General features: G+C 45.2%; 2 protein-coding genes across 6 annotated transcripts in view; one reads left to right on the top strand and one right to left on the bottom strand.

Moving 5' to 3' along the window:
* The first annotated feature begins 190 nt into the window (after positions 1 to 190).
* Positions 191 to 4,528, top strand: RLBP1 (retinaldehyde binding protein 1). Of its 2 annotated transcripts, XM_015873032.3 has the most exons (8): positions 191 to 484; positions 1,238 to 1,281; positions 1,447 to 1,575; positions 1,748 to 1,949; positions 2,285 to 2,463; positions 3,106 to 3,264; positions 3,617 to 3,727; positions 3,988 to 4,528. In XM_015873032.3, the coding sequence occupies exons 2-8, from the start codon at positions 1,270 to 1,272 to the stop codon at positions 4,144 to 4,146; spliced, it is 951 nt and encodes a 316-aa protein (XP_015728518.1). In that variant the 5' UTR covers positions 191 to 484; positions 1,238 to 1,269; the 3' UTR covers positions 4,147 to 4,528. The 2 variants fall into 2 exon arrangements, with proteins under 2 accessions (XP_015728518.1, XP_032302845.1); XM_032446954.2 differs by lacking the exons at positions 191 to 484; positions 1,238 to 1,281 and having other exon boundaries at positions 1,420 to 1,575.
* A 1,350-nt stretch (positions 4,529 to 5,878) lies between these two features.
* Positions 5,879 to 27,936, bottom strand: part of ABHD2 (abhydrolase domain containing 2, acylglycerol lipase) — a 37,858-nt gene continuing 15,800 nt past the window's right edge. For all 4 annotated transcript variants that reach the window (XM_085514954.1, XM_085514952.1, XM_085514953.1 and 1 more), the window contains 8 exons: positions 25,050 to 25,225; positions 23,353 to 23,520; positions 20,411 to 20,594; positions 17,278 to 17,370; positions 15,440 to 15,550; positions 14,111 to 14,180; positions 13,177 to 13,261; positions 5,879 to 12,177 (listed from right to left, as the gene is read on the bottom strand). In XM_085514954.1, coding sequence (XP_085371080.1) covers positions 11,981 to 12,177; positions 13,177 to 13,261; positions 14,111 to 14,180; positions 15,440 to 15,550; positions 17,278 to 17,370; positions 20,411 to 20,594; positions 23,353 to 23,520; positions 25,050 to 25,225 — 1,084 coding nt within the window. In that variant the 3' untranslated portion in view covers positions 5,879 to 11,980. The remainder of the gene's footprint in view (positions 12,178 to 13,176; positions 13,262 to 14,110; positions 14,181 to 15,439; positions 15,551 to 17,277; positions 17,371 to 20,410; positions 20,595 to 23,352; positions 23,521 to 25,049; positions 25,226 to 27,936) is intronic.

Raw genomic sequence — 27,936 nt, 5'->3', positions numbered from 1 at the left:
TCTCTCCCCCTGTGTTGTGCCCTCATCCCCTGGGCTGGCTGCTCTCAAGCACTGGGATGGATGGAAGCTCCACCCGTGGTCCCCTCACCCGGCTCCTGGGGCCGAGGCAGGGGGTGGCACGCTGCCCACCCATGGCCCCGCACTAATGAGCACAGTTACACAATGGGAAGCTTTTATACACCCTTAATCAGGCCCAGCATCCCGCCCCTCTGCTTGCCCAGCCGGCCCTCCTGCTCCCTCCTTCCCTCTCCCCCCATCAGCCTTTTGGAAGGTTTTAGTGGGGTTTCCTGCTTGGTTTATACGTGGACTTAATGATAAAGCTGCAGTGAGTTGATGCCTTGTGACGGCCTAATCCCAACCCGGTGACTCTACAAAGCTTTCGCTGGGATTTCGTGCTGCTCCACTCCAGTCCTGCTGCCCAGCCCTGCTCCAGCAGCCCCCAGGCCATCAGCCTTCACGGACAGTTTGGCATTCCCTGACCCTGGTGAGTATAGGGACAGTGCTCAAACATTGGCATTGGATGCCATAAACCTGGACTTCTCCTGACCTCCAGAGATGGGTTTGATTTTGGGGTCTCAAATAATGGGGTGCTTGTGGGGGAAACCTGGGAGGCATTGGGACACATGGCAAAGATGTCTCTGATGCAGGGTGAGCAGCAGGATGGGTGCTGGGCTGGTGATGAGGAGGGTGGCCTTCCTCCTCATTTGCCTGCATTAAGGGGAAGAAGACAAAGGCAACTGCCTGAAGGTTTTCTGCATTGCCCTCAAGCAGAGGTGCAGACAGCAAACCTTGGAGTGGTGAGGGAAGAGCCCAAGGACCAAGGGTAGCACTTGAAACCCCATTTGTTCAGTAGGACCGTGGCTTTGTCAGGGTTTCCTGGGCCGGCATGAGGTCCATTGGCAAACATGGGACAGCCCAACAAGCCAGGTCTTTGATATCTTGTCCCGTGCTGCTCTGGATGCAGGCAGAGGTGAGCTCACGAGGTTGTGGGTCCCCAGAAACCACAGAAATCCAGGGATGCCTCTGCCCACAGTTTCCCATCAAGAGGGAAAACACCGAAGACATCAGATGATCAGTACTTACTTATTTGTGCTGCAAACCGTTCTGATGTTTCTGAAACACTCTCACTGTCCATCAGGCTTTTAGCACATCCTCTGTGGTGATGGTGAGAGGGATGGGGCACAGAGATTGCAAAGTCTTCAAATACCCACAGCTAATCCCTCCTTCTCTCTTCCAGTGTCCTGCAGCTGATCAAGGCTAAAAGAAGACATGTCTGCTGTTGTGAGTACTGCCCTGTCCCCATCCCATTGCACCACTCAGGTGCAACTCCTTCCCTAGAGCTGCAAGGCACTGGGGCTGTTCCCAGCCTTGTGAGGCAGGTGGGCAGGGAGATGGGGGGCTGTCAGCAGAGGATGCCTGATGCCCCTCGTCCTCTCCTTGCCCCAGACGGGCACCTTCCGCATTGTCTCGGAAGAGGAGCAGGCGCTGCGCACCAAACTGGAGCGTCTCACCACCAAGGACCACGGCCCTGTTTTTGGGAGGTGCCAGCAGATCCCCCCTCACACCCTGCAGAAGGTGAGGCACGGCCCTACTGCGAGTGGGTCGGAATGGGGGTTATGTGCTCTGAGCACTCTGCTTTTTAGTGCCAAAATGAACCCTAGGCTGCTGGCTCCAGTGGCCTTGTGGGGTGTTCAGGTCCCCAGGGCATTGTGTGGGTGCAGAAGGTCCCATTCCCACTCTCCCCCAGGCAAAAGATGAGCTGAATGAGACGGAGGAGCAGAGGGAGGCAGCAGTCAGAGCACTGCGGGAGCTGGTGCAGGAGCGGGCTGGCAGTGAGGATGTCTGCAAGGCAGTGGCTGAGAAGATGCAGGGGAAGGATGATTCCTTCTTCCTCCGCTTCATCCGTGCCCGCAAGTTTGACGTGCACAGGGCCTACGACCTGCTGAAAGGTGGGGGTCCTCTGTCAGCCCCTTGCCTCTTTCCAGTACCTCCCATCACCCTCAGTCCCTGGGCTGGGCTGGCAGGGACAGGGAGCAAGGAAACCATTGGCTGGGTCCCACTCTGCTCCTGTTTCCTTCTGCCAGGCAGATAATGAGTTGCAATTATCAGTGCTGGCTCCCAGATGAGCTGTTTTGTTCACCCAGATTTTCCCAGGACGTTTCCATATTTCGTGCCCACACGGTGCCAAGTGGGGGGGTGGCAGAGCAGGGAGCTCCCCCAGCACTCTCCTGGCTCCCTGATGGGCAGGCAGCTGCTGTCCTGCCCAGCTTCTGTCTCTCCCCAGGCTACGTGAACTTCCGCCAGCAATACCCTGAACTCTTTGACAACCTGACCCCCGAAGCTGTGCGCAGCACCATCGAGGCGGGCTACCCCGGCATCCTGTCCAGCAGGGACAAATACGGCCGGGTAGTGATGCTCTTCAACATCGAGAACTGGGACTATGAGGAGATCACTTTTGATGAGGTCAGCTCAGCCATTGCTCCCTGAACAGCTCTGCTCCTGGGGTTGTCCCACTGAGCAGTGCATCCCTTATACACATGTTTGTATGGGCACACATAACCCCCATCCATCCAGGTTAATGTAGAACTTTGAATTTATCCTTCCAGGGGAATCTGGTCCATCTCAAGTATTTCCCCTTCTTTCCTTCTGATGTGCAGGATGCAGAGCACAGCTGGGGTGTGCAGCTCCCATCCTAGATGACACAGAGTGAAGGGAGGCATCACAGATCAGGGTGTGCTTTAGAAAGGAAAGACCTGCAGGGCTGAGAAGGAAACTGGCACAGAACATGGAAAAGGCTTCCAGGCAAAGAGACCCTCAAGCATGAGATCACAATTTCTTCCAGTTCTGTTTTCTCAGCTCTGAATTTGCTGGCACTATATCAGAGCACTGACCCAGATGCGAGATGCCTTGAGAGGGTTGTTGAGCATCCTCCGCAGTGCCTCCCTTGCTCTAAAGCTCTGGGGCTGGCTGGGACAACCAGCTGGAGTTGAGCAGACACAGACTAATGCTCCACAGCCTTGGTCCAGGGAACCTCCCGAGGTTTATGGGAGGTGAGACCTTGCAGTCACACCAATAGCAGACCCTGCTGTCTCTCCTCTCTACCAGATCCTTCGTGCCTACTGTGTTATCTTGGAAAAACTGCTGGAAAATGAAGAGACCCAGATCAATGGGTTCTGCATCATTGAGAACTTCAAGGGCTTCACCATGCAGCAGGCATCAGGGATCAAACCCTCTGAGCTCAAGAAGATGGTGGACATGCTACAGGTGAGGTGGAGAAGACTGTGCCCAGGGCTAGCAGGGGTTTTGGATTGCCACTACACTGCTACCATAAGAAAACATCACGGAGAGTCCATTTTCCATGTGATCTTGTGAAATGGGACTAATGAGCCATCTGGGAGGCTCTGCAGCTTCCCTGGTGCTTTGAGGACTGGGACAGCTGCTCCTCTGGGATCCTGTTGTTCATCAGAATAAGAAAGAAATGATGGAAGGGAAAATGAGAGGCTGGGGAAGGGGAACGGCAACAGTTCCAGGGTTTCTTTTGCTGTCCTGCCTCCTGTCCTGTCTTCTTGTGGCCAGCACAATCTGTAACCAGCCATGTCTGGGTTTGGCATCCTAGGACTCCTTCCCCGCGCGGTTCAAGGCTGTCCACTTCATCCACCAGCCCTGGTACTTCACCACTACCTACAACGTGGTCAAACCGTTCCTGAAGAGCAAACTGCTGGAGAGGGTGAGTGTGGGAAAGGGGCCTGGCAGCAGAGGCTGGGTAAAGCAGTGTGACTGGGGGGAAATCTCACAGCTCTCAGAGACACAGGGACAAACTTGGGCTGAGAGAAGCTGCTGGATGAGCTGGCACCTCCCCTGGGAAGGGGAGCCTGCTGCTAGGCAATGAGAAAGGCAGGCAGCCCATCAGATCAGCACTAGGGACCCTTGGCCACTTCTTTGTTGTGAACAGTCACTTATCTCTGCTGAGGGTTCCTCTTGTGCCAGGTGTTTGTGCACGGCGAGGAGCTGGAGTCCTTTTACCAGGAGATCGACGCTGACATACTGCCAGCAGACTTCGGTGGCAACCTGCCCAAGTACGACGGCAAAGCAACTGCAGAGCAGCTCTTTGGGCCCCGCATCGAGGCTGAAGACACAGCACTTTAAGACAGGGGTTACTCTCCTCCTCCTGTAAAATAAGATCAGAGGTGGTCCCCTAACCCCAATCACCTCCATACTGTAGCAATGGATGAGTGACTGAATGCAATGAGCTGCTCTGCGTGTGTTGCTCCACATCAGTTCCAGTCCCCAATCCTGGCAGCGGGCTGCCTGGCAGTGGTTGGGATGCAGCAAGCACGAGCCTTACTCCACTCTTAGCCTTTACTTCTGTGGGGCAATGCAGCCAGAGAACACTGTCTCCACAGCCAGTTTTAATGTGCCCACAGCTGGTCACTGGGGAGCAACACAGCCAGAAGTTGCCATGGCAGAATCCCCTGCCAGGGGCTGACTGAAATGTGTATGCAGAGAAATAAAGAAGCATTTAACAGCAGAACTCCTGTGTGTCTCAGGCCTCGATCAGTGGTTGTGATACAGTGCTACCAAGACCAAGCAGTAGCACAGGCAGAGATGAGCAGCCAATTGTTACTCTGCAGGGCAGCCAGGGAGGAAGAACAGCAGCCACTGAGGGCAGGAGATGAATGTTAACCACAGAACAGTGGAAGACACACAGAACGTACCCTCCTAAATCCTCTAAAAGCCTTAACAAAGCTGCCTCTCCTAGCACTGCACCTGGCAGGGAGCTCAGATCTGAGTAGCTCAGGTCAGAAAAGCTCCATGAAAAATAACCAAGGAGGGCAGGGAAGGGCACAATGGATCAATGAGGAGTGGCAGTACCCATAGCTTGGGGTCAGCAGGAGGCAGATAATGGTATAAGGAAGAGGTGGAAGTATATCCCTGCCAGGGAAAGCAAAGTGTTCTGGGTTATGAACCAGAAGCTCTGAGGTGATGAAGCAAAAAGTGGCTCATGCAGGAGCCGATCAGATGCTGGACTTCTTCTCACTTGGCCATCAGCCATGAGAGCAGCAGGGCTTAGATGAGAGCAAAGGGCTGCTGCCTGCCCAGGACTTGGTGGTTGCCTTCCCCATAACCCTGTCAGTACAGCACGGCTCTTTTTCCCTCCCCCAGCTCTGCAGTTGCACACAAATGCCTTTCATTAGCAGAGCAAGGACCAGAGCCCATCCGCAGCCAGCCGAGGTGCAGGGTGCTGACAAGAGCTGCATTCATCAGGGCACTGGGCTCAGGCTCAAACCAAACAGGATGTCTGTTCTGAAGCTGCTGGGAGGATGGGGCCTGTCTGGGCAGACGACTAGGGTTAAATCCATTTTCTCCAGCCCCAGCTGATTCACAGAGCAGCACGGGACACACAGCAGTTCCCAGCCTGGGGCTGTGCCAGGCTTGTGTTGCAAGGGCCTGGAAAAGGATTGAACGGCACCTCTGGCTGTGCTGGGCTCTCTAAAGCGCCAGCAGCTCCAGGGAAACAAGGTGTGACAACCATCCAGCAAACACAACAGCTTGCTTGGGTGGCAAAGCAATCTCACCACATTTGCAAGAAACAACCAAAGACAGTGGCACAGCAGCACTGCTCTTCATGCTGCAGTCCTTGTTCTGCTTCATAGAACACAATGCAGAGGAAGGCTCCAGGTGGAGCCGGTGGGGTAGTGAAGGCTGGCAAACCTACCCTGTGCTGTAACACTGAGCCCCTGGGTGCTACTCCCACCTTCTTACTGCTCGCTTCGGCTTTCCCTGAGGGCAGCGATTCCCCCTACAGGCAGGGAGGAGAAGAACAAGATTATCTTAACACCACCATAAACAGCATACATGCAGCCACTCCACATAGCGCTGGCTTCAATAAGTCCTTTATTTTTAAATAAAGAAATCCCACTGAATCAAAGATAACAAAAATTACATTTTTTTTGTTTTGCAACGACTTCCATTTTACATCACACAGAAGAACAAAAAAATTAAAGAAAAAAAATAATAATCAAGGACACTGTTTTATATATATTTATATATATATATAATTTTTAAAGGTAAACATCAGCAGATATAGAAAAATTGCATTGCTAGTTGCAAATCATCTCCCCTGCAGCTGTCAGCTTCAGAGAATGACTCAGAACATGGCAGCAGGAGGGTATCTCGGTACACAAGCTTTGTCAGGGCAGCATTTACAGATTGTTCCAGAGCATCATTTTGCCAAATTGAGAACATTTTCACAGTAAACCGCACTGCTCACCGAGAACGTCAGAAGTCACCCAGTCTGTTCTAACACAGCTACATGGGCAACATGAGAAGAGCACAGGCCTGCCTTTCTGAGGGCTCCACGCACCCCCTCCAGTTTGGCATTTCAGAGAAAGGGCTCCTCTTGCAAAGAGGTTAAAGCTTCCTCGAGAATTTCTAGCTATCTGTCATTGGGAAACAGGGATGAGCTGTCAGAAAACACGCTCCTTTGGAAAGACTCGGGCTGAGCAGTAAGGTTTGGTTGTATCAAACACAAGTTGTGTTTTTTGTTTTAAAGGACTTGCCATCGGAAGGGTCAGCATCCCAGCAAAGCTGTAATGGAGATCCTAGAAGGAAATTCTGCATCTAATCAAAGCTCTTGCATGTCTGGTGACAGATGATGCAAGCTCGTCATTCAGACAACAGCAGAAAGGCTTTGTGTAGAGCCACCTAGTGGGACTGCTCCTCAATGGCATTAAAGTCACCTGGGTTAGGCAAGGCCATAGGGTGAGGAAAATCACAGTCCTTATCCACACAGGGCCAGAGTTTTTTGAGTGTTATCAGACAGACATGGAAAAGGTTGACACCAACAGATCCAACCTGATAAATGCTGCCCTGGATTGCAGTGTTTCTGTCCATTGATTAACCAGCAAAACCAAGAGTGTTCAAAACAAGGTGTTCAAAATGGAATCGTTCAGGTTAATCCCACAAACCTTTTCGCTACAGTGTGGAGAGCTGGCAACTGCTTGGACTCATTGACAGCACTTATGTCTGAGCTTCCTTAAGAGCTGAGAGAAGTCTGGGCCACTGTAAGAGATACTCCCAGCAATAAAAGGGGAATAGTTACAAGGCAGCCCTTCCTTGGGTCTGTGCCGCCCTGCACCACTCTCAGTTTGGATAAAGCTCAGGAATCCCTCACACCAAGATGAACTGTTTGCTTTTTGCCTGGGATTAGAAACCTTGAAGGAAACACTGCTCGAGTCACTGTGGCTCTGGGACCTGCCCAACCAACAGACCTGCCAGAATAAGGACATGGAGCAGGACTTGACACGATGCTCTTCACAACAAATGACTTACACATGCTGCACAAGACCAGGGCCTTTTCCGATCTCCTTGGAAAAGGCTGTGAAGAATTTCAATGAACTGCAGACAGATATTATATTACTTTAAAAAACAACACCCAAATCAACTTGGAAGCAACCCAGGTGACTGAACTGTTTGGCAATTAATTCCTACAGTTACTGCTCTGATCTTTTGAGCTGGAGCCATCTTACAGCTATGCTGCTAAAGAGCTGATAGACATTAGAACTTTGGGGCTGTATGGTAGAAAGTCACATATTAAGCTAACCCTCCCTCTATGACTTAATCCCTATGGCCAGAGGCAGATTTGAGGAGCAGAGCTAAAAGATGATCCACTGCTTATATACATTGCTATTTTAAGCATTAGAATAGACTGTAGCGAGTCGTAGGCTGCCCACAAAAGTCCTTTAAGTCAGCACACACTGGTACAGTGTGCATCGCCAGAGGTGTCACACTGCTTGGTGTCTGAGAAATCCTTACTAGAAAGCAAAGCCCCAGAGCTCTGACAGAGCTGTTACTGAAAGTCTCTAGATATGCTGATGTCAAGGGAGAAGAAAAAGGGCAAGGCACCACGTGTCAAAGGGCTGCGGTCCAGGAACTTGTGACAGACCTGGGACAGATGACACACAAGTAGCTTGGCTAAATTCAATATTGGAGATAATAGTTCTTAATGTCCTTGCTTAATGCCCTGCCTTTGTAACCTGCATCTTCATAAACAAAGACCTGCAGAAAAGCAAACAGGAAAAGACTGCAGGGAGGTTCAAGTGTGTCTTTACAGTACAACCACAACACTGCTGATCCATCTGAAAACACCTTCCATTTAGATTTGAACAAAAGGATCATTAAACATGCTGGCAGACCTCACATAACAGAAGCTGTAAGTTCCTTGGTTTCAGCACGAGCAGGTCCCAGCTGCTCACCTACAAGCTTCAGATGTCTCCAGACACTAAGATGGTGGTTGGACCAGCCTAACCACCAAGAAAATAACAGTTCTGCAACTTGCTATCTGATTGAGAGAGTCCTTATTCAAGTGCTACTTACAGTGATGGGAAGAGAGGTCTATACTACATGAAAACAAATGAAGAGCTCTGCTAATGCATTTTCTAATCTCATTCTGGAACTAAACAGAGCACAAGATGGATTCATCACGCTGGAGGCTTCAACTGCACTACAAGGCTACACTGTAATGATCTAGAAGTACACGCTTTGACAACCTCATTTGTTTTGACATGAGATGAAAAAGACAACTTCACCTCGAAGACGAAAAATTCATATTGCATTTGGGGTTCACTGGGCAAGTGAAGACCTTTTGCTGACATTACAAAAGTAGTATTGCCTTATTTTGGGAGAGAAAAGTATTTCAGGTTAGGATCAGACAAAGTCCCATCCTGTCTGTTCTACTGGCATTAGATGTCATTGCCAGGCATTGTCAGAAGCAAAATCTAGCACTGGATTTCCTTTTTTGAAGGCCTTTAGATAACATGCACTGCAGCTTACCTTTCTCCTCTCCTACTGCTTCCTTGAGATCTACAAATTACTGCTGGAAGCCTGACAACATGAGTATTGCTTTGAAAAAGTAGCATCAAATTGGGTGAGATGGAGAGGACAGATTTTTATTGTTTCCACTTACATCCAGGCTAGTGAGGCCCAGGACCCTTTGCAAGCTACGCCAAAGCTCTTCCTTCCCAAACAGGCTACTTTATAGTTGGTCAAACCACAAGTGGTATGAATAGCTGTGGATGCAAGAGGAAAGTACAAAAACACTGCTGAATTGAGCAGGACAGACCCTGTATCACTTCTCTAGTTGAAAGTTTCAAAAATTCCACAGCACTTCTGAAATATGAAGGTACGGGTTGTAGGGCAGAAAGAAAGATTATTCCTTAAAAAAAGTCCTGAAGCAAAAAAATCTCAATTCACCAAAGCTACAGCTCTTGCTGCATTAAGAACTGCCCACATGTTTACCTTATTTGGGGAAATACATGCTTAAAAAGGTCTATGATTGACTGGCCATCTGCAATAGCAGCTGGATTAAAATAAAGGTGCATCTTCCTATCTCAGAAACAAGACACTGTTTCAAAACCTGGTTTGTCAAGGATGATCTCCACTACAAAAAAAGGAAGGAGGAAAAGTTCGTCAGGAAAACCTTTGCACAACAAAGCTCTGCTTTCAGTTGAACTGGCATGACTTGGTGGAAAAGCACTGTGTTCCCTCACCTCAACTCAGAAGCAAGTGAACTATTCTTTCTCACTTGTACCTTTCAAGTTCTGGGTCAGTCAACAGCTGAACAGTTCCTTCAAGTTTGGGGTCCTGTGAAGGAAGGCAGAATTCTGATCCTCTAAAGCTGTCTGGAGTTGATATCCATCTCACAGCACAGTAAAGCTGGACTGAGGGAGGACATGAAGCATTTCAAAGATGGTACCTCTTGCCATGGGAAGCGCAGCTTTGCTTCCTCAGAGCAGACTGTTGTGACCTGTGTAAGCTACAGATGTAGTATGTTATGAAAACTGAAACATTTCTGAAGTTGTGACCCACTGGAGAGAAAAAAATATACATATACCCTACACACCTAAATTTATGCTGTATCTATTTGATGTGTACAAAGGCTATTTATACTCTACTTCTGTTGAAGTGAGAATATATTCACGTCACACCCTGTGAGAATTACAGGAACAGTAACTTGAGCAAAAATCTGCATTTCTTATGTGACAGATTTTACTGATATACACAGATGCAGCATGAATAAGAGGATAACACAAGATATCCATCAGCTAAGAATACCCTTGCTAACTCATGCCCTAAAATAGCTCTGAAGGAGCAGCCACAAGCATGATCAAGTATTGCAGTAGCTTTACTTGGCCACATCTTTCCTTTGAGGAAAAGAAAGGAAACCTGGATTTACTAACAAAGAGAGAGCCACAGTTCATTGTAACAGGCCAAGGTGTCTGGCCTAAGGCAAACTGAAAGGAATTTCCTGATATGATAATGCACCTTTGCTACAAAAGTTAGTTATTGCTTTATTAAAATAAAAACCTACCTCTGCAACCTACTGAATGAAGTTCAGGGACAAGGCAGTCCAGAAGGCTTGTTCCCCCATATTACCACACTGAAGTCTTGCAGCTTGTTTCACTCAAACTATACGCTAAAGTGCCTGAAACACAAACCAAGGCTAAAGCAATAAAGTGCTAATTGATGCAAGAAGCGTGACGGGAAAAGAGCTTCACTGACACTGCGATAAAGGAGTCCCAAGCATGGATTAATGAGACAAGAATATTGACAGAACAAACAGTATAAAAAGATTTTCACCACAGATTTTCAGTCTCCAGATTGTCACGGAGCAACTTTCCTACCAAAGGATAAACTAGAGTCCTCAGTAACAGTCTTGGCACAGACCATAACAGCCACTTGAGGGAAAAGCACGAGTGAGTATGCATCTTTCCTGCAAACAGCCAGCTATCACACTTCACTTTGCATGTGGAAACTAGAAGAGGATGTCTGGGTGTGTGAAAGGAATTCGAGTGAGGAGCCAGTAAAATCCTGCAGCATTTACATAGATATGGAAGCAGTTAGACAAAGATATCACTTTAGTCACACAGGGCTAGACCCATCAGGTTCCCATCAACTGTAAGGCAAGTCATGTGTCTGAAAATCATTAAATGCTTTGAAAGTTAAGGGCATGAATTTTGGTATGATCTACCCTGATACAAGGGGAGTAAATCTAAATAGATACGTTCTCCCCCCACAGTTCAATCCCTAACAGAGTACCTACTACAAAATATTCTTAAAACATACTGAGCTCACAAAAAGGTCCTGCAGATTCTTAGTCACCGCCTTCCATTCGGAAGCCAGAGCCAGCTTTAAAAAGCCCTGTACCAAACAAGAAATCCATTACTAAAAATATGACTACATTTAAAAAGAAGCAAATGTGACAAGGTGACTGGTCTGGTCTTGGTGTGAATGCATGTTTACATTTAAGCATTAACTGGTATTACCAGTCTGCAACTTTCCTCTTCCTGGAATCCCAGTATAAAGATACCCCAGTCCACAGATATCTGAAGCACGGAGAAGTTAAACATGTTTCACCTGACAACTTGTGTATCTGCACTCCTAGGAAGTAAAACATTCCCTTGAGATGGTGCAAGGCTGGTACTCCACTTGCAGTCAAGCATCTGTTTTTTCAAGCCACAATTTAGTGGCACACAGTCTGGACTACTGACTGGCCTGTGGCTTGATACAGGGTTTTTCTAGTACTGGGACAGAGAAGAATCATAGGTACCCTGCCATCTACACCTAACTAAATGCTGCAGATCAAGTGATCAAGTTCTTGATCAGCTGCTGAAGTGATTCTGACATCTGAAACTTCTATATCAAAGCAAGTTGTCTTCAACTCAATAACCCTGTAACAAGTCACAGTAAGCAATCTAATTCTTCAAGCAGTGCAGTAAATTACAAACCCAAGTGACAATATAAGCAAAGACTCCCTGACCAGATATTAACCTCTGTTTTAAATCCAGTTCAGAAGGAAACTTGGTGATCAAACCCAGCCATAGGATATCAAAAGGAATGGAAACCTGAAGCAGCAGGTGAGGGAACAAAGTGTTCCCAAAGGGGGGAGATATACTGAAGTGATCCAGTGTCTTTGGGTCAATTACTCCTGGCCAGATACTGGCTGCTCTGTGTCCGAGCAGTGCGACTTTGTCTTCTCCCACTGGCAGATGGCATTGGCATACTGCACCACAAGCTTATCCATCCAGGTAAGAGGCTCTGGGAATAGTACAGACCCCTCGAAAAAGCCCAGATGGCCTCCATGAAGGGGCAACACATGCATGACATTTTCTTTTTTCTCTGTAAAAAAAAAAAGAAAAAAAGAAAAAAAAAGTAGGAAAAAAAAAGCACATAGGTTCTGAATGTTAGCACCTTGAAGCTGAGAACCAAAACATTTTAAGCTGTGATAATGAACTCAGTTCTTGGTATAGGATCTGAAGCAATATTATGAAGTGAGCAGAAACAATGACCAAGGCCATTGATAATGTGAAGTCAAAAGCATGTAAGCTTACAATTTCACAGAACAAGACAGTCCACAGGAGCCAATTCCATCTGCCCAAGAAATGCTGCTGGCTAGGCCCATGCAGCAATACACACTGCAGGAAGGTCATGTCCTTCCATCTTTAATTCATACACTGGAACTTGGACCATTAGCATCATGTCAAGCTATACTAAAGCTCTGGCACGTTAGCCATCCTGGTCCATGTATAGTGAGAAAATCCCTGTGCTTGGATCCACATGGAAGCAGCTGAAGATTAATTCACCCATCAAAAAGAAAGAATGAATCCTGTTTTCCTCCCCATGCACCCACTATGCAAGCAAAAAAACCCAACAACCAGCTCCTTCTCCAGAGTTTCTAAAGGTTATTTGCCTATTTCTTGGCTGAAGATAGCTGACAAAACTTCTTTTCAGAAAAGGAGATATCTTAGTTGATTACCAAATATTGCAACTATGAATGAACTCCCTTCATCAGCAACACCCCTTCTACTAAATCTCAGTGAGTAATGACATGAGGAAGCAATTTTATCCACTCAGGACTGTAACCTGAATACAAACTGCTGGTGATCAACATAAACTTAAACAGCAGAAGATGCCAGAAAGAAGGATTCAAGTTCTTCCTGCTCGTGGTTGGCCTCATTAGTTCTAGCAGCTGATGTTTTAAAGGGGCTTAGTACACCTCCCACACGATTACAAGCGTAAGAAGGCAAGTGGAGCTGCTTTGTAATCATGGATCATGAAGAGAGAAGGGAGATGCAGGTACACAAAAATGCACTCCTGGAGCAGACTGCTTCAACATACCTGAAAGAGCTCTTGGAATTGATAGAAGGCTCTCATGCACAAGAGGGTCATCAGCAGCATTAACCAGCAGAAGAGGAACATAGATCTATATCCAGAAACACAGAAAAGAAAAAAACCTGTAAGGGGGTGCTATTTGAATTTCCATTAATTGTTAAAGCATCTTATCTTGGCTCATTTCAGACATCTTATTTCAGAGTTATCCTGTACCTGGAAAACCATCAGGAAAACAAAGACAAAAATAAAGAGTGGTGGCTTGTTACTTATGGAGTGAGTATTCAGTAGCCCATGTATATTTTTTTTTTCCAATTCAATTGTATGAAAAAAGAGATAGGAGTGTAACAGAACAAATGCTGACTGAGTCACAGATCTTCCCCATTCTCAGAATTCAAACAGTCACACCCTTTCTGCTCTGCACTGCTTGGCACATGAGGCAACTACAGTGCCAGCTCTGTTATGGACACCTTGGTTAAAGTCCAGGAAACTCCCTTGGAGTATTTCCATCCAGTGGTTCATCAGACTAAGGAGGAATTATCATCCCAGTTTTATTTCTGCAGCACTTGCTGAACATCTGCCTTTCCAGATAGTGTCCTGTTCCTCTTTCAGAGTATCTAGTACCTTTTTCCTTAAAGCTGCATGCCACCATGTGTTTCCCACCTTATGCACCTAGACACAGAGGGGATCAGCTGATTGTGTGGTTTTATCTTGACCACTTGGATGCTTCTACCTAGAGTTATATGCACTTAAGATCTTAAGCATTCAGCACCAGCGTTAGGGGTAGTAAGAACTGAAATCTTACTCCAGGATGCTGTATTTGATGACTTCTAAAAATCACTGCAAAGACAGCTGTGCCTATGTAACAGCAACAGAAACCAGCAAACATTTTCATCTCCTGTAGAAAAAAGGTACAAAAGCAGCCTCAATTGCAAGAGCTTACCCTGTGCAAGTAATGCAGGCAGCTTTCCTCTTCATAGTATTCCTTCAGGGAACTGTAGCCATGGAACTTCCTGAAAAGGACAGTGTCATTGCCATCATCTGTTTCTAGAACACGTGACTCCCATTTGCAAGTAAGGACATAAACACAGAGACAGGAACAATGCCTGGATTTTTATGGACGATGCCTTTTTCCTACCCACTGCTTCTGCAAAATTCACCTTCAGCAACACCTTCTGTTATGCTTTCCGTGCTTACTCAAACACTGTTAGCAGGATGTGTATTTTTCTTTTATACACAGTAGGTTAATCACACAAGTTGAAATACAGCAGACTACAAGGCGTTTTTAAACTTAACTTGCTTTCTTTTGCATGTATGAATTACTTAATGATCTTCTTCACCTGAAAGCCTTTTCAAATGTAAAACCATTACAGCTTACAAACCTCAGACTTACTTGACCCAAAAGAGTCTGCCTACAAGATCCACAGAATTCACTGCAGATGCAATTCTTTGCTGTATCCTTAGCACTTCATCCTAAACCAGTGCGTCTCTATTCAAGTATCCCCTCTTTTTTTCCTCTTGGAGAACAGGAGACAATGATGCAGCTGTAGTCAGAAACTACACAGGTCTCAGGGATGAGGGACAAGTAGGTAGATTTCCCCTAGGAATCACTTTCAGAAAGACAACAGACAACAATGCTCCTAGTCCTCCAAAAGCCCTTAAAGCTGTATAGCTGACAGTGTACAGCTTCAGCATTTTGTAAAGGTGTCAGTGCTTGATACAGAACATGCTATGGCATGAATTCAGACTCTGAACAAAGTGCTGTGTTGTTTTCAAGGATACAAGCAGCAACCAACTACAGCTTAATAAAGCAGAGAGCTTAATTTAGCTGTTAGCGTGACAAGGTAAAAGTTCATGTCATCTCAGCCAGCCCTTAACATTTATGGAGATGTTGGTAGTTTTTTGCAGAAGGAGGGTTTGTTTCAAAATGCAAGCTGGACTAAGAACACTTGTGAGCAGCTCTGAGCTGCCTTCCACATTCTGCACTATTTTTTTTCTAGACCTTTTGGCAGGGCTGGTTTCTTCCTAGTGTATTCTAGGCCACAGGTTCAAACGTTACTTATAAGTAAATGCCTCCTGGATGACTTTACAGAAGCCCTGACTGTCAAGAATAAAGATCGTAGGGTGTTTTTGTGGTATGTTTTATTCAATGTAAAGGCAAGAAAGGATTTCTGAGGACGTCAGCACTGCGCTTTAGCAGATTCCTACAGGCATACCAAGAGGTGTGCAAGAGCAACACTTGAAACAGGAGAAACAGAGTCCCCTTTCATACCTCATAACATTGTCATCAATCTGCATAAGGGATGTTGCTGTATAGAGTTTGCTCAGATCAGCATCTGACAGGCTTTGTGGCTTCTTCACGTTATCTCCAAAAAGAACTTGCCTGAAAGAGGAATAGCAAGAAAAAAAATCATTCAAACATCACGACAATGGCAGCAAAGCCATGACCTGCTCAAGGACCAGTCTGACAAGAATAGAAGTGAGCTACATACGCATGAGGCTTTCTTGAGAATAAGCACAGCTTATCCATCCACCTCCCATCACAATACAGCATAACAAACTAACAGCCACTTCAGAGAAAAATGCTCTCCTATTATACTGAAAAACTGCATTAAGGAGCCTCTATAAAGAATGTTCCCAGAACAGGCTGCACTAAGGGCATTTAGAACAGAGGCTTCACATGTTGTTAGAGGTAAGGTCCTTTGGTTTCAGCCCAAACCCATGGCTGACGCAGGCAAGAGCATAGCAGTCCTGGGCATAGCACCTCCTTCACCATCTGGTCCTAAAGTCTCCCCCAGCACAGACGTTGGGTTAGCTCATCCAGCAGAAATTACTTGGGGGCATTACCTTAGCAGAAAGCTATTTACTATGGACTCTTGTCATAATTAGTTATTGCCCTCAGGAGAGGATGTGTTTCTTCACCAGAACAAACCGCTCCCTTAACAAACAGAACAAAGGCCACAAGTTGGAACGTTTGCTTTTGGGTGTTTTGTTTTTCCCCCACTTTTAGAGGCAGCTGCAGGGCAGAGCAGGGGGGAGACTAGGTTTGTCTTGGGAGAGCTGCCTCAGAGCAAAAATGATTGTGGAAAAAAAGATTACTTAACTGACTCTCCCCCAAGCCAGCGGTGCCTTCATCTGGCTTATGAATCTACGCACATTTAATGGGGGCTTATTATATACCTTGACATGTTAAACTTGGTCAAGTTGTATAAATATTTGTCAATCTGGAGTGAATTACGTGGATCATCCTGCATGTCAGCTGACCTAACCCCTTCTGCAAGTATTTCATACTGCATAGGAGCGTAAGCAACAAACCAGAAGTTTGCAAGTGACACACACCCATAACCAGAATGACAACAGGTATTCTCCTCTTTTTCCTTCAACTCAGGGATCTTCAAACACAACAGATGAGGTACTTACACATTCATTGCCTTAGAAGCACTCAGATAATTTTTCATAGAGGCAACACCAATAATGAGCATGTTACCTGTTTAACAAACACAATTCTTTCATACGTGAGAGCCACAGATCACAGCAGTAGCACAGGGATACTACAACTACATCTGCACTCCAGGAAGGGCAGCACTAAGTATTCTGCTGGCTACATGCTCTTTGCTGAAGAACAGCTAGAAGCCAGATCTACAGACCGACTGTTTGCTTATCAAATAAGCAGCAGCCCCATGCAGCAGATCTTACAGATTAATCCTACCTCTGGTAGGTGGCAGAAAGAACAAGAGGCTCCTTGAATAGGGGATTCTTTGGCTAGAAGTGAAACAGATGCTGAATACTCCACTTTGAAGTTTAATAACAATGTTTTCCTGTGCTCATCTTGTTTATTCATTAAGCAAGTCTCCTCAGAAGGAAAAAAAGAAATCCCCAAACAGCCCATGACAAAGCTTGCTTTCTTCCATCAGGATCACCAGAGTTTGTGTATTTTACAGTGCATGAGATTGACACAAGGTTCCCCTTCTCTTCCTTGCTTCATTTACAAACCACCAAGCAAGGAATTTGTAACCTTTTAGAAGTATGGATTTAAAGGGCTGAGAAGACAAATCCAATATAGCAACTGACCCAATCAGCACCATCAGTGTAAGTGACATGTTACACTACCTGTGAGAAAGGATGATCTTCTTCATGTTATCTGCCATGAGGAAGTTATAAAATCTTCTACACTGATCCCATTGCATGAAGGTTTCCTGCGCCCTAGAAATAAACATAGTGCAAAACAATCAAAGCTGTTCAAGGAGATCTTTAAAGATCAGAGTAATACACCGTAACATCCTATGGCAGCCTACAGGATACGTAAACACATCTCTGGGCTTTACCTGCCACAGCTTAACCTTTCCCAGGAAATGACTTTCACTTTGATGAAGTTTGATGGTATCAGAAAACAGATCTGCAGTCTCATTTGGCACAATGCAATTAGCCGTTCTGATCAGAGCATTTAAGAGCCATCAGTCAAGATCTGCAACACTGACAAGAGGATTCTGGTATCCCTTTTCATACATTGAGAGCAATTTACCTAATGGAACTAACAAGGAAAAAACTAAAACCTGCTGCTGAAAAAAAAACCAAACATTGTTTATTTTGTGTAATAGCTTTGCAGAGAAAATCATTTGTGCAGATGTTTCCAACATTCACATACACTGTCGCTGTTTCAGCATCATTGCCAATAACTGTAGGAATAAATACTAGTTGCAGCTGCAAGAAGCACAGTTGAGGTCTCTACCTTCTCTCATATCAGAACAGCACTTCACAGCTTATCTGTTGTTAAAACAGAACTAAAGTTGTCCAGACTTCAGTGAGCTCTGCCAGATACAGGGCACTCCTTTGCTATGCAGGGTCATGGGCGGGTTATAGCTTTACTCTTAAAAGGGTTTGCTGTTACTGAGGAAACACACTATCATTTACTGAGCAACCTAAGAATGCTGGGAGCCAGTAGTTCCAGCTACTGAAATACTCCCATTTAAACATTAACATACTATGAGAACTGCAGTAGATTTATCAGGAATTCTCAACCCACAAGTTCCCCAGCAGAGCATAAGCAAGCTGTTAGCCTGTAGTAAGCCATGCTGGAGCACAGACCTGGCTATAGCCAGCCTTAACCTACCATGTTTATGCCCAGCCATAGGAATAAGGTCAGAAAAAGATTTTCCAAACAAAACTTTAAAGCCATTTCAAGACAACTAGAGTTAAAACTACATTTCGCCACAGTTAGTGTCATGTTAATGTGACTGTTAATATGTTGCAAGCACTGACAAAAATGCAGTTTCCAACACTTTGAGGACTGCACAGGTCTCAAAGGCAGGGACTCTCCCCACAGCCTGTAGCTATGGTGAAGGTGCATTCCACAAGATCAAATAGTAGAATCAAGTCTGTGCAGGCAGAGATTAAGGAATAAGGAGACATGTCCCTGCTTGGCCTCAGGGAACAAATTCCCCAAACTTTGTGTTAATTCATTAAACCAAGAGACCCATTTCCTGCTCACAGAACATTTTGTTGCTGCTATTTTACCAGGTCCATCTATGGGACACCTGCTTAATTCCCTGGAAAGGCTTTTGCATTTCAGATGTCTGCTTCACCTTGCTCATCATCACTTCTTCCCAGTTTTTCTCCCTTTGCTTTACCTCCTCTTTCTTCTACGGGAGGGGTAGAAGGCCCACACTATCCTGTCTTTCTTAGTGGATACTTACTGACCTTGCTTTCCGCTAGCTCTCTCTAATTAGCATTTAAAAGCAGCACTAGATATTAGGTAGGCAGACAGGGGATCTGAACAGCCTTCCTGCCGAGTGCACTGTAACACAGAGCAGATGTTTTGTGACTGGAGATTTCCTAGTAGATGTTTACCCAGCAGGTGGAGTCAAGAGCTCAATAATCCACAAAAACCCACAGAGGGCTTATATTAAACTCAAGCAAGCAGCTGTTATTTTTCCATATGGATATCCAAGTGCAGAAGTGTTAAACAGGTTGCCCCTACGCTGCCCTTCCACAAACACATTGTGACACAGTACTAAGAAACCAGCTCAGAGAATAGCATTACTCACAGCATTTTGGAGACCAGAAATACAATGTTGCATAACTTCAGAAAATAAATCAAACAGGCCAAGGCCAGATGTGATCCTTGCAAACCCTGTTTGATGGCTACAAAAACAGTTCCAGGAGCTGCCTTCAAAAGAATGCATGAAGAGAATTCTTGCTACCTTCACCATTCTGGGAGGCCAGATTCCACGGCAAGTCCCTCACGGTGCTGTCACAGTTTCATCTTTATCTGTCCAAAGGACCTTGACACAAATAGCCTGGGGGTATCAACAGACTCCTTTGCTTTTCAAACATTCTCATGGCTCAGTGATGCAGTTAAATCACTGTACATTCAGCTACATATTAGTAGCTGTTTGTATGTGCATACAGTACAAAGTGGAAGCATTAGTTTAGCAAGTTGCGCTGTTTAAATCTTCATTAGCTGAGCATACACGGAAAGTTACTTCAGTCAGTTGAGCTACCAGCTTCCAAGCAGCAGTGCTGTACACTCGTCCTCCATCAGTGAATACACGTGTTAACACTAGATGGAGCCCTTACAGCTCTTGTGAAGGCTACAGCCTTGGCTTCCAAGCAGGAAAGGACAGGTTAACCCGTAGGCAAGCCATCTAAAAGCCTCAGCCTCTCCACTTTCCAAATTTCAGGCCAATAGCACGATTGCAAGTGCCCCTCCATGCCCTCAGAATCCTACTGCACTATCTATTTTGGTGACACACAAAAAGAGGGGAGCACGAACAGTTTGAGCTTCATGTTTTTTTTTGTGTCTGCAGATAAGAGCTTGACAGCTCTTATGAAACTCCACAGTGAAGCCAGAAGAGCTATTATGAACCAAGTGATACTTTCCAGAGTGATGAGAAAACATAAACTATTGCTTTAATCCTGGCATCAGCTCAGCAGTTTGTTATGCTGCCCAGTCAGGACTGGATGAGGAATGCCTCCTCTTACCACACTGCAGCATTTCTGCCACGACAAAGTTAGGCAACTCACGTGTGTAGAATGGAAGCTGCCAGTATTTGTACCTGGTGAGGTACAGAAGGCTTGTCAGCATTGTTGATAAACTATTTGTTTGTGCTGCCAAATCAACAAAATTGGGGCTGCTCCTTTGGCCCTTGCACACCGCATTCATGAAGACTAAATAAGCGCAAGAGAAGAAGTCCCCTCTTCCACCAACACTGCAGAAGAAACAAGGACAGAACTCCAGGCTCACCTGAGCGCGCTGTACCCCTGGCACACGCTGACACAGCACAGAACCCGCTCCTGGTTGGCCTGGTTCTCTCCCAGGTACTTGCACACGATGTTTCCACCCAGGCTGAAGCCTACCACAACCAACTGGGTTTGAGGGTAGGTCTTCTTGATGTGATTGACCATGGCTCCAAATTCCCAGGTGCAACCTGAAAATAAGGACAGTGTCAAGAGGCACCTTCCAACAGTCCTAGACTTCTACTTCAAGCTCAACTTGTATGCTTTCAGTTCAGCTTCCTACTCCTCCTGATTTTACAATAACCTCAGGGTTTAAGGTCTCTGATTCATATGCTCAGGCATCTGTTTTATGAGTCCTGTGGACCTCAGCTCATGCCTCATTTTGGATCAAGTGCCAAATTAAGTTGAATTAAATAAAAATCATGGGAACAGTTGATGCGACAATCCACACACTTCCTTTCCAAAGCAGCTTAAAAATAACAGCATATCATTGTCTTCCTGAGGCAATTTGCCACTATTGAACACAAGTGAGGTACCTGGAAAGCAGCCCTGCTTATTGCTTTCAGCAAGACAGCCACAGATTCTTAAATCCATGTTGAAAACGCAGAGCTGGCTTGTCAGGACAGAGAACTCAATGGACTGCAGAGCCTAACCAGGTGCTGTCTGGAACTAGAGGGAATGGTTTAAGCAGAAGCAGCCAGACCTTTTCCAGCCACTTGAGGTAAAAATACTGCAGTTTCTTACAAGAAAAATGGGCCTCCCTACACCAAGTGAAGACGTAGGTACCTCTACACAGATGAATGCTGCTCTCAGCTCATGTTCACTCGCATCCCACAGGCTGCAACACTGAGGGATCAAACTTCTGGCAGCACTGTGGTCCTCAGATTGTCTGAGAAGTGCAGACAGTGGTACCAACTGACTATGCACTTTGTTAATCTTCCAGATGGACTCAATGCTGCAAACTGAGCAAGCCACACAAAGTAAAATTCCAGCTTTTAATCCATGTTTATCTCACATCTGTCCTGTGGGGCTGCTACAGGAAGGTAAATCCTAAGAGTATGGATTCTACACTGTGCCATCCAAACACTGCTCTAGTCTGTCTTCACCTCAAACACCCTTGGCTAGACATCAGCCTCAAATTTCAGCTAGTTCTGGAGCAGATGCTGAGTGAAATTTGTGTTTACTTCAGTGAATGAAAAAGCTTCTGGATGAGCATCTCATCAGGGCTTGGGCACTTCTTTGTGAATGTTCTTAATGAGCAATTTCCCACAAGATGACAAATGCTGCATTGCTTTAACTTCCTCTGGAAGAATCTAGCAGTCAAAACACTACAACATTTGACTGTCACAATTCGAAAGCAGCTGGCAACCATTTCAGAAACTCAAAGCTAAAATAGCAACAAGTCCAGCCTGATGTAAAGGCTTGAGCAACTCAAGTTTATCCTGCTTGTTTCCCAAAAACATATCAGGAATCCAGCAAAAGCTGAAAGGACAAGGGGTATTTGGATTACAGACAGAGTAAAGTTTGCTCAGGGTCTTGCTGGCACTATTCTTGGCAAACTCATTTCTTAGTGATTTACTGACTAGCTCAAAGGAAGTGCTAGGCATTCCTTGCCCTCCCCAAGGCTTTAGAAGATTTAGAAAAGCATGTCTTCAGAGCTACATACAGAACAGCTCCTTAAGGCCTAATGGAAAACTACACAAAGTGAAGAAGGTCTACCATCAGCTCCAGCACTCTGAGAAACTGAGACTAGGGTTCAGAAATTGAGACCAGCATTGGACATCATCACCTTACTCCAGGCAGAGCTGTTACAGATCTAGACCCAATGGTGGTACTAACCTCCCCTGACCCTTACTAACCATTTCAGCTAATTATTCAAGAATTCAGGCTATAGCATAATAATTAGGTATCAGGTAGCACGATACTGCCAAAGGCCTCAGAGAACAGTCAGTAAATTTTGGAAGTGTACCCTGCCCTATGTAGGTACTATTTTTGGAAGGAAACCCTCAGCTTCTATTAAAAAAACAAATGCTTTAATGAGGTCAGGCTTGATTCCCAAGACATGGTAGACTCAAAGCAACTACCAGCCTAGAACTTCGTAACAAATCATAGCAACAAGGCATTAATGCCTACCTACCTGCTACATTCAGAGTTCTAAAGCACAAGATATCTTCAATAAATAAATAAAGGAACCTAACACCAGTCTATTTATCTCACAGTTGAGTCCTGCCATAAGGTACCTGTGGATGTTTGCAACACATGAGGGCATGACGGCTCAGCAGAACTCAGGAACAAACAGATCAGGTCTCTGGCCAGAAGACCACATTCTACCAAGATCATGTTACATGCTGCAGGGCAGTTAAGAATAGCTCTTAGGCCATCTCATAATATTTCATTCCTTAAAATTTCTTGGCTAAGAAGTGAAATCCAAAATCATAGTAGTTAAGAACTACCACTTATGTAGCTTCACTGTCATGCTGCAGAACTGCTGCATTCCTTGCTATCTGTGTTACATTCAGGAGCTAGTATGACCTTGTCCTTCCTGGGATGGAAATGTACTTTCTGGATAGGTTGGTACACAATCGTCTCATTAGTTTTCATAACCTCAGGAATAATTTTTATCCTTCAAGCCAAGTTTGTTCATATTCCACTAAACTGGTGTTTAAACATCACTCAAATAATTTGGGCAGGTTCTCAGTAGCCACAAGAGCCTTTTAAAAAAGCTTTTCTTCCAAAAAAATGCCTCCTTGATTAGGAGTATGTTTAAGAACTTGGATGAGAAAGCAGGAAAAGTGAATCCCAGTACTAGTCTCCTTCCTTCCTCATAAGATACAGTTACTTCCTAAGAAACAGTACAAAACGATTAGCCTCATTCAGCTATGGTAGTTGTGTTATAAGATCTAGAAATTCCTCAAGCTTGAAAGTCTCCAGCTGTCATAAAGTACTCACCATACGTGAACATTCGTGGAGAAGTGAGCTCAATATTTGGTAAGGCCCCCAAGTGATTCAGGACAGCACATCTGTACCCATTCTTTTGTGCATAGTCAACAAAAGTGCGGATATACTGCTTTTCACTGTGGTTAGCAATCCCAGGGCAGATTACCATCGTGACATCCTCTGTGCAGAGAAAGAGAGAAAAAGAGAAAAGTTAAGTAAATGTCACTGCATGCAAATTAAGAGGCTCAGAAGCTTTCCATTTCACAGCCATGGGAAACCACGTGCTAGAAGAAAGCCAAAAATCCTACTATTCTGCCAAAAAGCCTGATATGGGACAGAACAGCAGCAGCCCTAATGCTAAAGATGTGGAAAGATTAATTCATGTTATAAGAGAAGAACATTTTTCTAACTCTGGGGAAGGCTGGACAAACAGTTCTACAGAAACTTCCTGGAGACCAAGTGAAAATCCTTCCCTTTGAAGAAAGGTGTCTTTGGCATCATGCATGTTCTGCTGTCTGGCAGCCCACTGCAACTGTTAAGTACATGGAAGCTACAGAGCCTGCTGCTTGTCCATGCTTCCAGAGTCCAGCACAACTCCGATGCTCAAAATGAAGCTCTGCTAGGCACAGAAATTCTGACTGACTGACATTCGCCATCCTCTGCCTCATGGCTAAATGATAATGGTAACTGATCTGCCAACCCTGTTCATCGGTTTAACAAGATATCATTTTATCAGCTAAGAAAGTCATTGCTGTAATTCAAGTGAGCACAGTAAATTACAGGATTAGCATATGCTCTTCCAATTAGCTACCATACTCCGCGCTGCTGTACAAAGCTCTGACTTGTAGTTCTATCCACTGTGAATTTCTGCCTCATTAGGAATGTACTGTTCAGATTCTCTTCAGTGATAACAGAAATCGTTAGTGTAATATTATATATCACAAAGAACTCAGCTCTGACCATGTTGAGAACTTGACCTGAAGGCAAAATGGGAATCGTGGGCTTACCATAAAATCACTTACTGCAGAAGTTAAGTTTGTACTACTGAAGCCAAGTTACAGCAATTCAGTTTTAAGTATTGCTCTTACCACTACTGAGTTTCAACTCTGACATTCACTCTGAATATACATACATAATGCAGGGGAGAAACACCAGGATTCTCTTCATTTTCCATAATTCTCTCAAGGCTCCTTCATACTGTATGCAGTTTGCTTTCATATAGATCCAGAAACACCTATTGTCAACAAAAACTATCCAGAATCTGTTTGTAAGGGGGAAATAAAAGCCCAATTTCTTTTCCATACACACCAAGCTACAAGGAATGCTATGCTGCTATTCTCTGTTCTATGATCCTATGGTCTTTGCAGGCAAAGGGCACACTGAACACAAAAATTACCATCAGATCATTGCCAGCATCACGCTTGAGAGAGAGGTTGTGGAGCATTTATTCTGCTCCTTAACCCCCAGCCCTTGTCATACAAAGTCAATTTAGTGTAGTGGGTTCTCCCCTGCTGTGTGAGATATGGGTACACAGCAAGACAGTCTCAGCCTCCACACATGGGCTAGTACTGTGCAGCAGCCCTTTCCCATCACCAAAATTAACACCTAACCTTTCCAAGAATCAAGTGGCAGCGCTCTCATCTGCTCCCCCTCCCAGCTCCCAGAATCGAGGTTAGCAGCTAAATGCAACCAGCAGCTGTGTGACTGACCTCCAATGCAGTGCTCAGACTGCGGCTCAAAGAGATCAAAGGTTGCTGTTGCTCCATCTGGCATTGTGAGGTACTTGCGATGTCCGTACGGATGTGGTGATCTCACTCTTCCCATTTTTCCATAAAGGGCAGTCTGGATATGCCCACTCTTTCCCCAGATCAAGGGTGGAATGTACCTGAAAGAGGCAGTAATTTAATTGTGTATCCTGCTGTGCTAACGAGCCTTTCAGAACAGATAAACAATCCCATAACAAAACTCCCCCTCAGTACCAAATACAGTAACAAACTGGGTTTTTTGCTATGGCTGAACTGGCAGCACTGATCTTTGCAGCCTTACCAGAGTGACGAGACTGATAGGCTTCTAATGCTGAGCAATCAGAGGCCAAAAACCCAGACATTCCTCCACATGGAAACATTACATGCACAAACGCTCCTTGCAGACTACACAGCGGCACTGCGTCCTTGTGAGGCTGGAACAGCATGTTGCCAGCCAACCAAACTGACCTTCAAAACTTGTCAAGTGTTGTAAATCTGCTTTAATTGAAATACTGAGGCCTGCTGGGTTGAGCCACACTGACTTGTGTAAGCACTTCAACACATAAAGCCCAGCAATGCAGGATTCATAGCAAGGTCTAGAAGACTAAAACCACAAGACTCGTGCTGGTTGCAACAATTTTGCATTGAAATGCTTTTCTTGGTTAAGTAAGGAGCAAGGTACAAGGAAATTTTGCCTCAAGTAGGGTTTGGTAATAAAGCAGGAACAGTTTCAAAAGGTCCTGTAAGAGAATTTGCTAAGCCAGTTCCCCTGGATGGTAAATCTCTTTCAACATAAGAGGGGCATTCTACCAACTGTGTTTATCAAGGACACATTAAAGCTCAGTGATGAAGCAGAATGCCTTTTTCCTTCTGGCTTAGCGGCCTTCAAAAAGACACGGGGCTACACCGCTATTATCTGGAAGGGGTTAAAGGGGTAGAATCTGTTTAACCATAAGCAGAGCTCCAGTGGTTTAACCAGAGGTACTGCTAACCAAGCGGTGGTGGCGCAGTCACCTGGCCACTCTGCAAAGGAGAGACTGAGCGAACACCTTGAAAAAGGGAGTTACATCAGCTCTTGAGAAGAAAGCATGAATGATTCATTATTTAGGAGAACAGCAGCCCCAGAGAGCTCACTCCCAATTAAGGAGATGTAGTCTCTGCTGCACAGAGCAGGGGATCCGGAACAAGCTTGAGAGCTGCCTGCTCCACTGTGGATACCAAGACATTGGTAACTCCCATCCCCTTTTAAGCGCAGGCTTCCTGCACGTACTCCCTCCCACTGCTTGAGATCATATGAAGCAATGATCCTGTTCTTTCGTGCTTTTCCCTGCTCTCATAAAACTAGGCAGCTTTTAGGCTCATCCGATTTACTGCTTAAGCCCATAACCCATTAGAGTGTGACTGGACAGAAGCCCTGCTTTATGCTCTGACGCTGCTCACAGTTGGACCTGCTTTCTCATGGCAGTTCTTACATGTCATATCTGCAATCTTCTGTCCCTCTTATGTACTCCTTAAATAAGAAAACAACACTTTGTATAAAAGCTCTCACAGCTTGTTTAGCAAGACAAGAGTTGAATTCTAGCAGAAGGATACTCATTCTACCCTATCATCCATGAAGGAAATGTTTTTATAGCCGAAGTAACGCAGTAAGACTCGTTGCAGTTTCACTTTTTGCAACTGCAATTCCCAAACAGACCCAAAGCAGATCTCCATAGAAGCAGATACAAATTCAAAAAGTGAAAGAGTCTACAAGCCTTGTAGACTCTACAGAGTCTACAGCCTTGTAAATTGCTCCCCCCTCCACTGCGTTCTATCACTCACCTACAAAGCTCTGCAAATAATCTACATGAGAGCAGCAGTATTATCCATCTTTATCAGTTCAGCATATCCATACTGGGAGTACACACTGCAGCTGGGTGCTTGCCAGGAACAGCCTGTAGTGAAGATTCCCAGCAACAAAGGGGACTGTACAAGCTCATTCTTTTTAACTGCTGCTAGACATGGAGAGAAATCAGTGGATTGTCTCACGATGTGAAGGATTATGACAGACAAGCATAGAGTTGGTGTGATGGGACAGTCAATGTAAACAAGGCTGAACAAGAAGGGCTACAGATGGCTCTGCCCAAGGCACACGTTGCTCATTGCAGAGGTTTAGAACAGATTCTGCAGCCATTATGAAAGATAGAGAAGTCTCTGCTCTTTCGATGCAACAGACATCAGCTACCCTCAGTCATCCACTTCACAAGCAGCTCAGGAACCATATCCCAAACAAGATGGTGCTTGGCTGATTTCTTAAAGAAGTCCTTTATGGACAGATTTTGCTGGCAGCATTTTTTTTTTGTGGATGAGAGATTTATCAAATAGAGCCCATAATAAGATAGTGCAGCTCTTCCAGAAGAGACTCAGACATTGACGTTGTTTCATGGATCATATCCTGGGATGTGCACATGCACTGCAAAGCTCTGGTGACTTTCTGCACAACTGTTAGAAAGGAAATTAGAAGTATTCAAGACATCAGCACCACTGCTGGAATTTAAGTCCAGACAAATGACTTCAAAAGCACTGTTTTCCAACAGCGTGCTACCTACCACAGCCTGCTTCCTCAGGTCACATCTGGTTGCTTTGGGGGAAGAAACCAATAAGGCTGACTTCAAATAACTTGACTATTAAGATTTCTGAAGCACTGATTTTAATAATAAGTCAATCCTTTATTCCCTTCTTATACAAGCAAACAGCACATGCAGTTTCACCACTGTCCACCCTTAAGGGAAGGACTGAAAACAAGGCAGGAATACCACTGGCTCTGCCTATAATGATGAACAGAGGCTGCCTATGGGTCGCACATCTCCAT

This window comes from Coturnix japonica, chromosome 14 (assembly GCF_054131305.1).
Source record: "Coturnix japonica strain WE chromosome 14, WE-NBRP24, whole genome shotgun sequence".
Taxonomy (NCBI): domain Eukaryota; kingdom Metazoa; phylum Chordata; class Aves; order Galliformes; family Phasianidae; genus Coturnix; species Coturnix japonica.
Note: the sequence above shows the minus strand (reverse complement) of the source record. Positions and strands in the feature narration are given on the sequence as shown.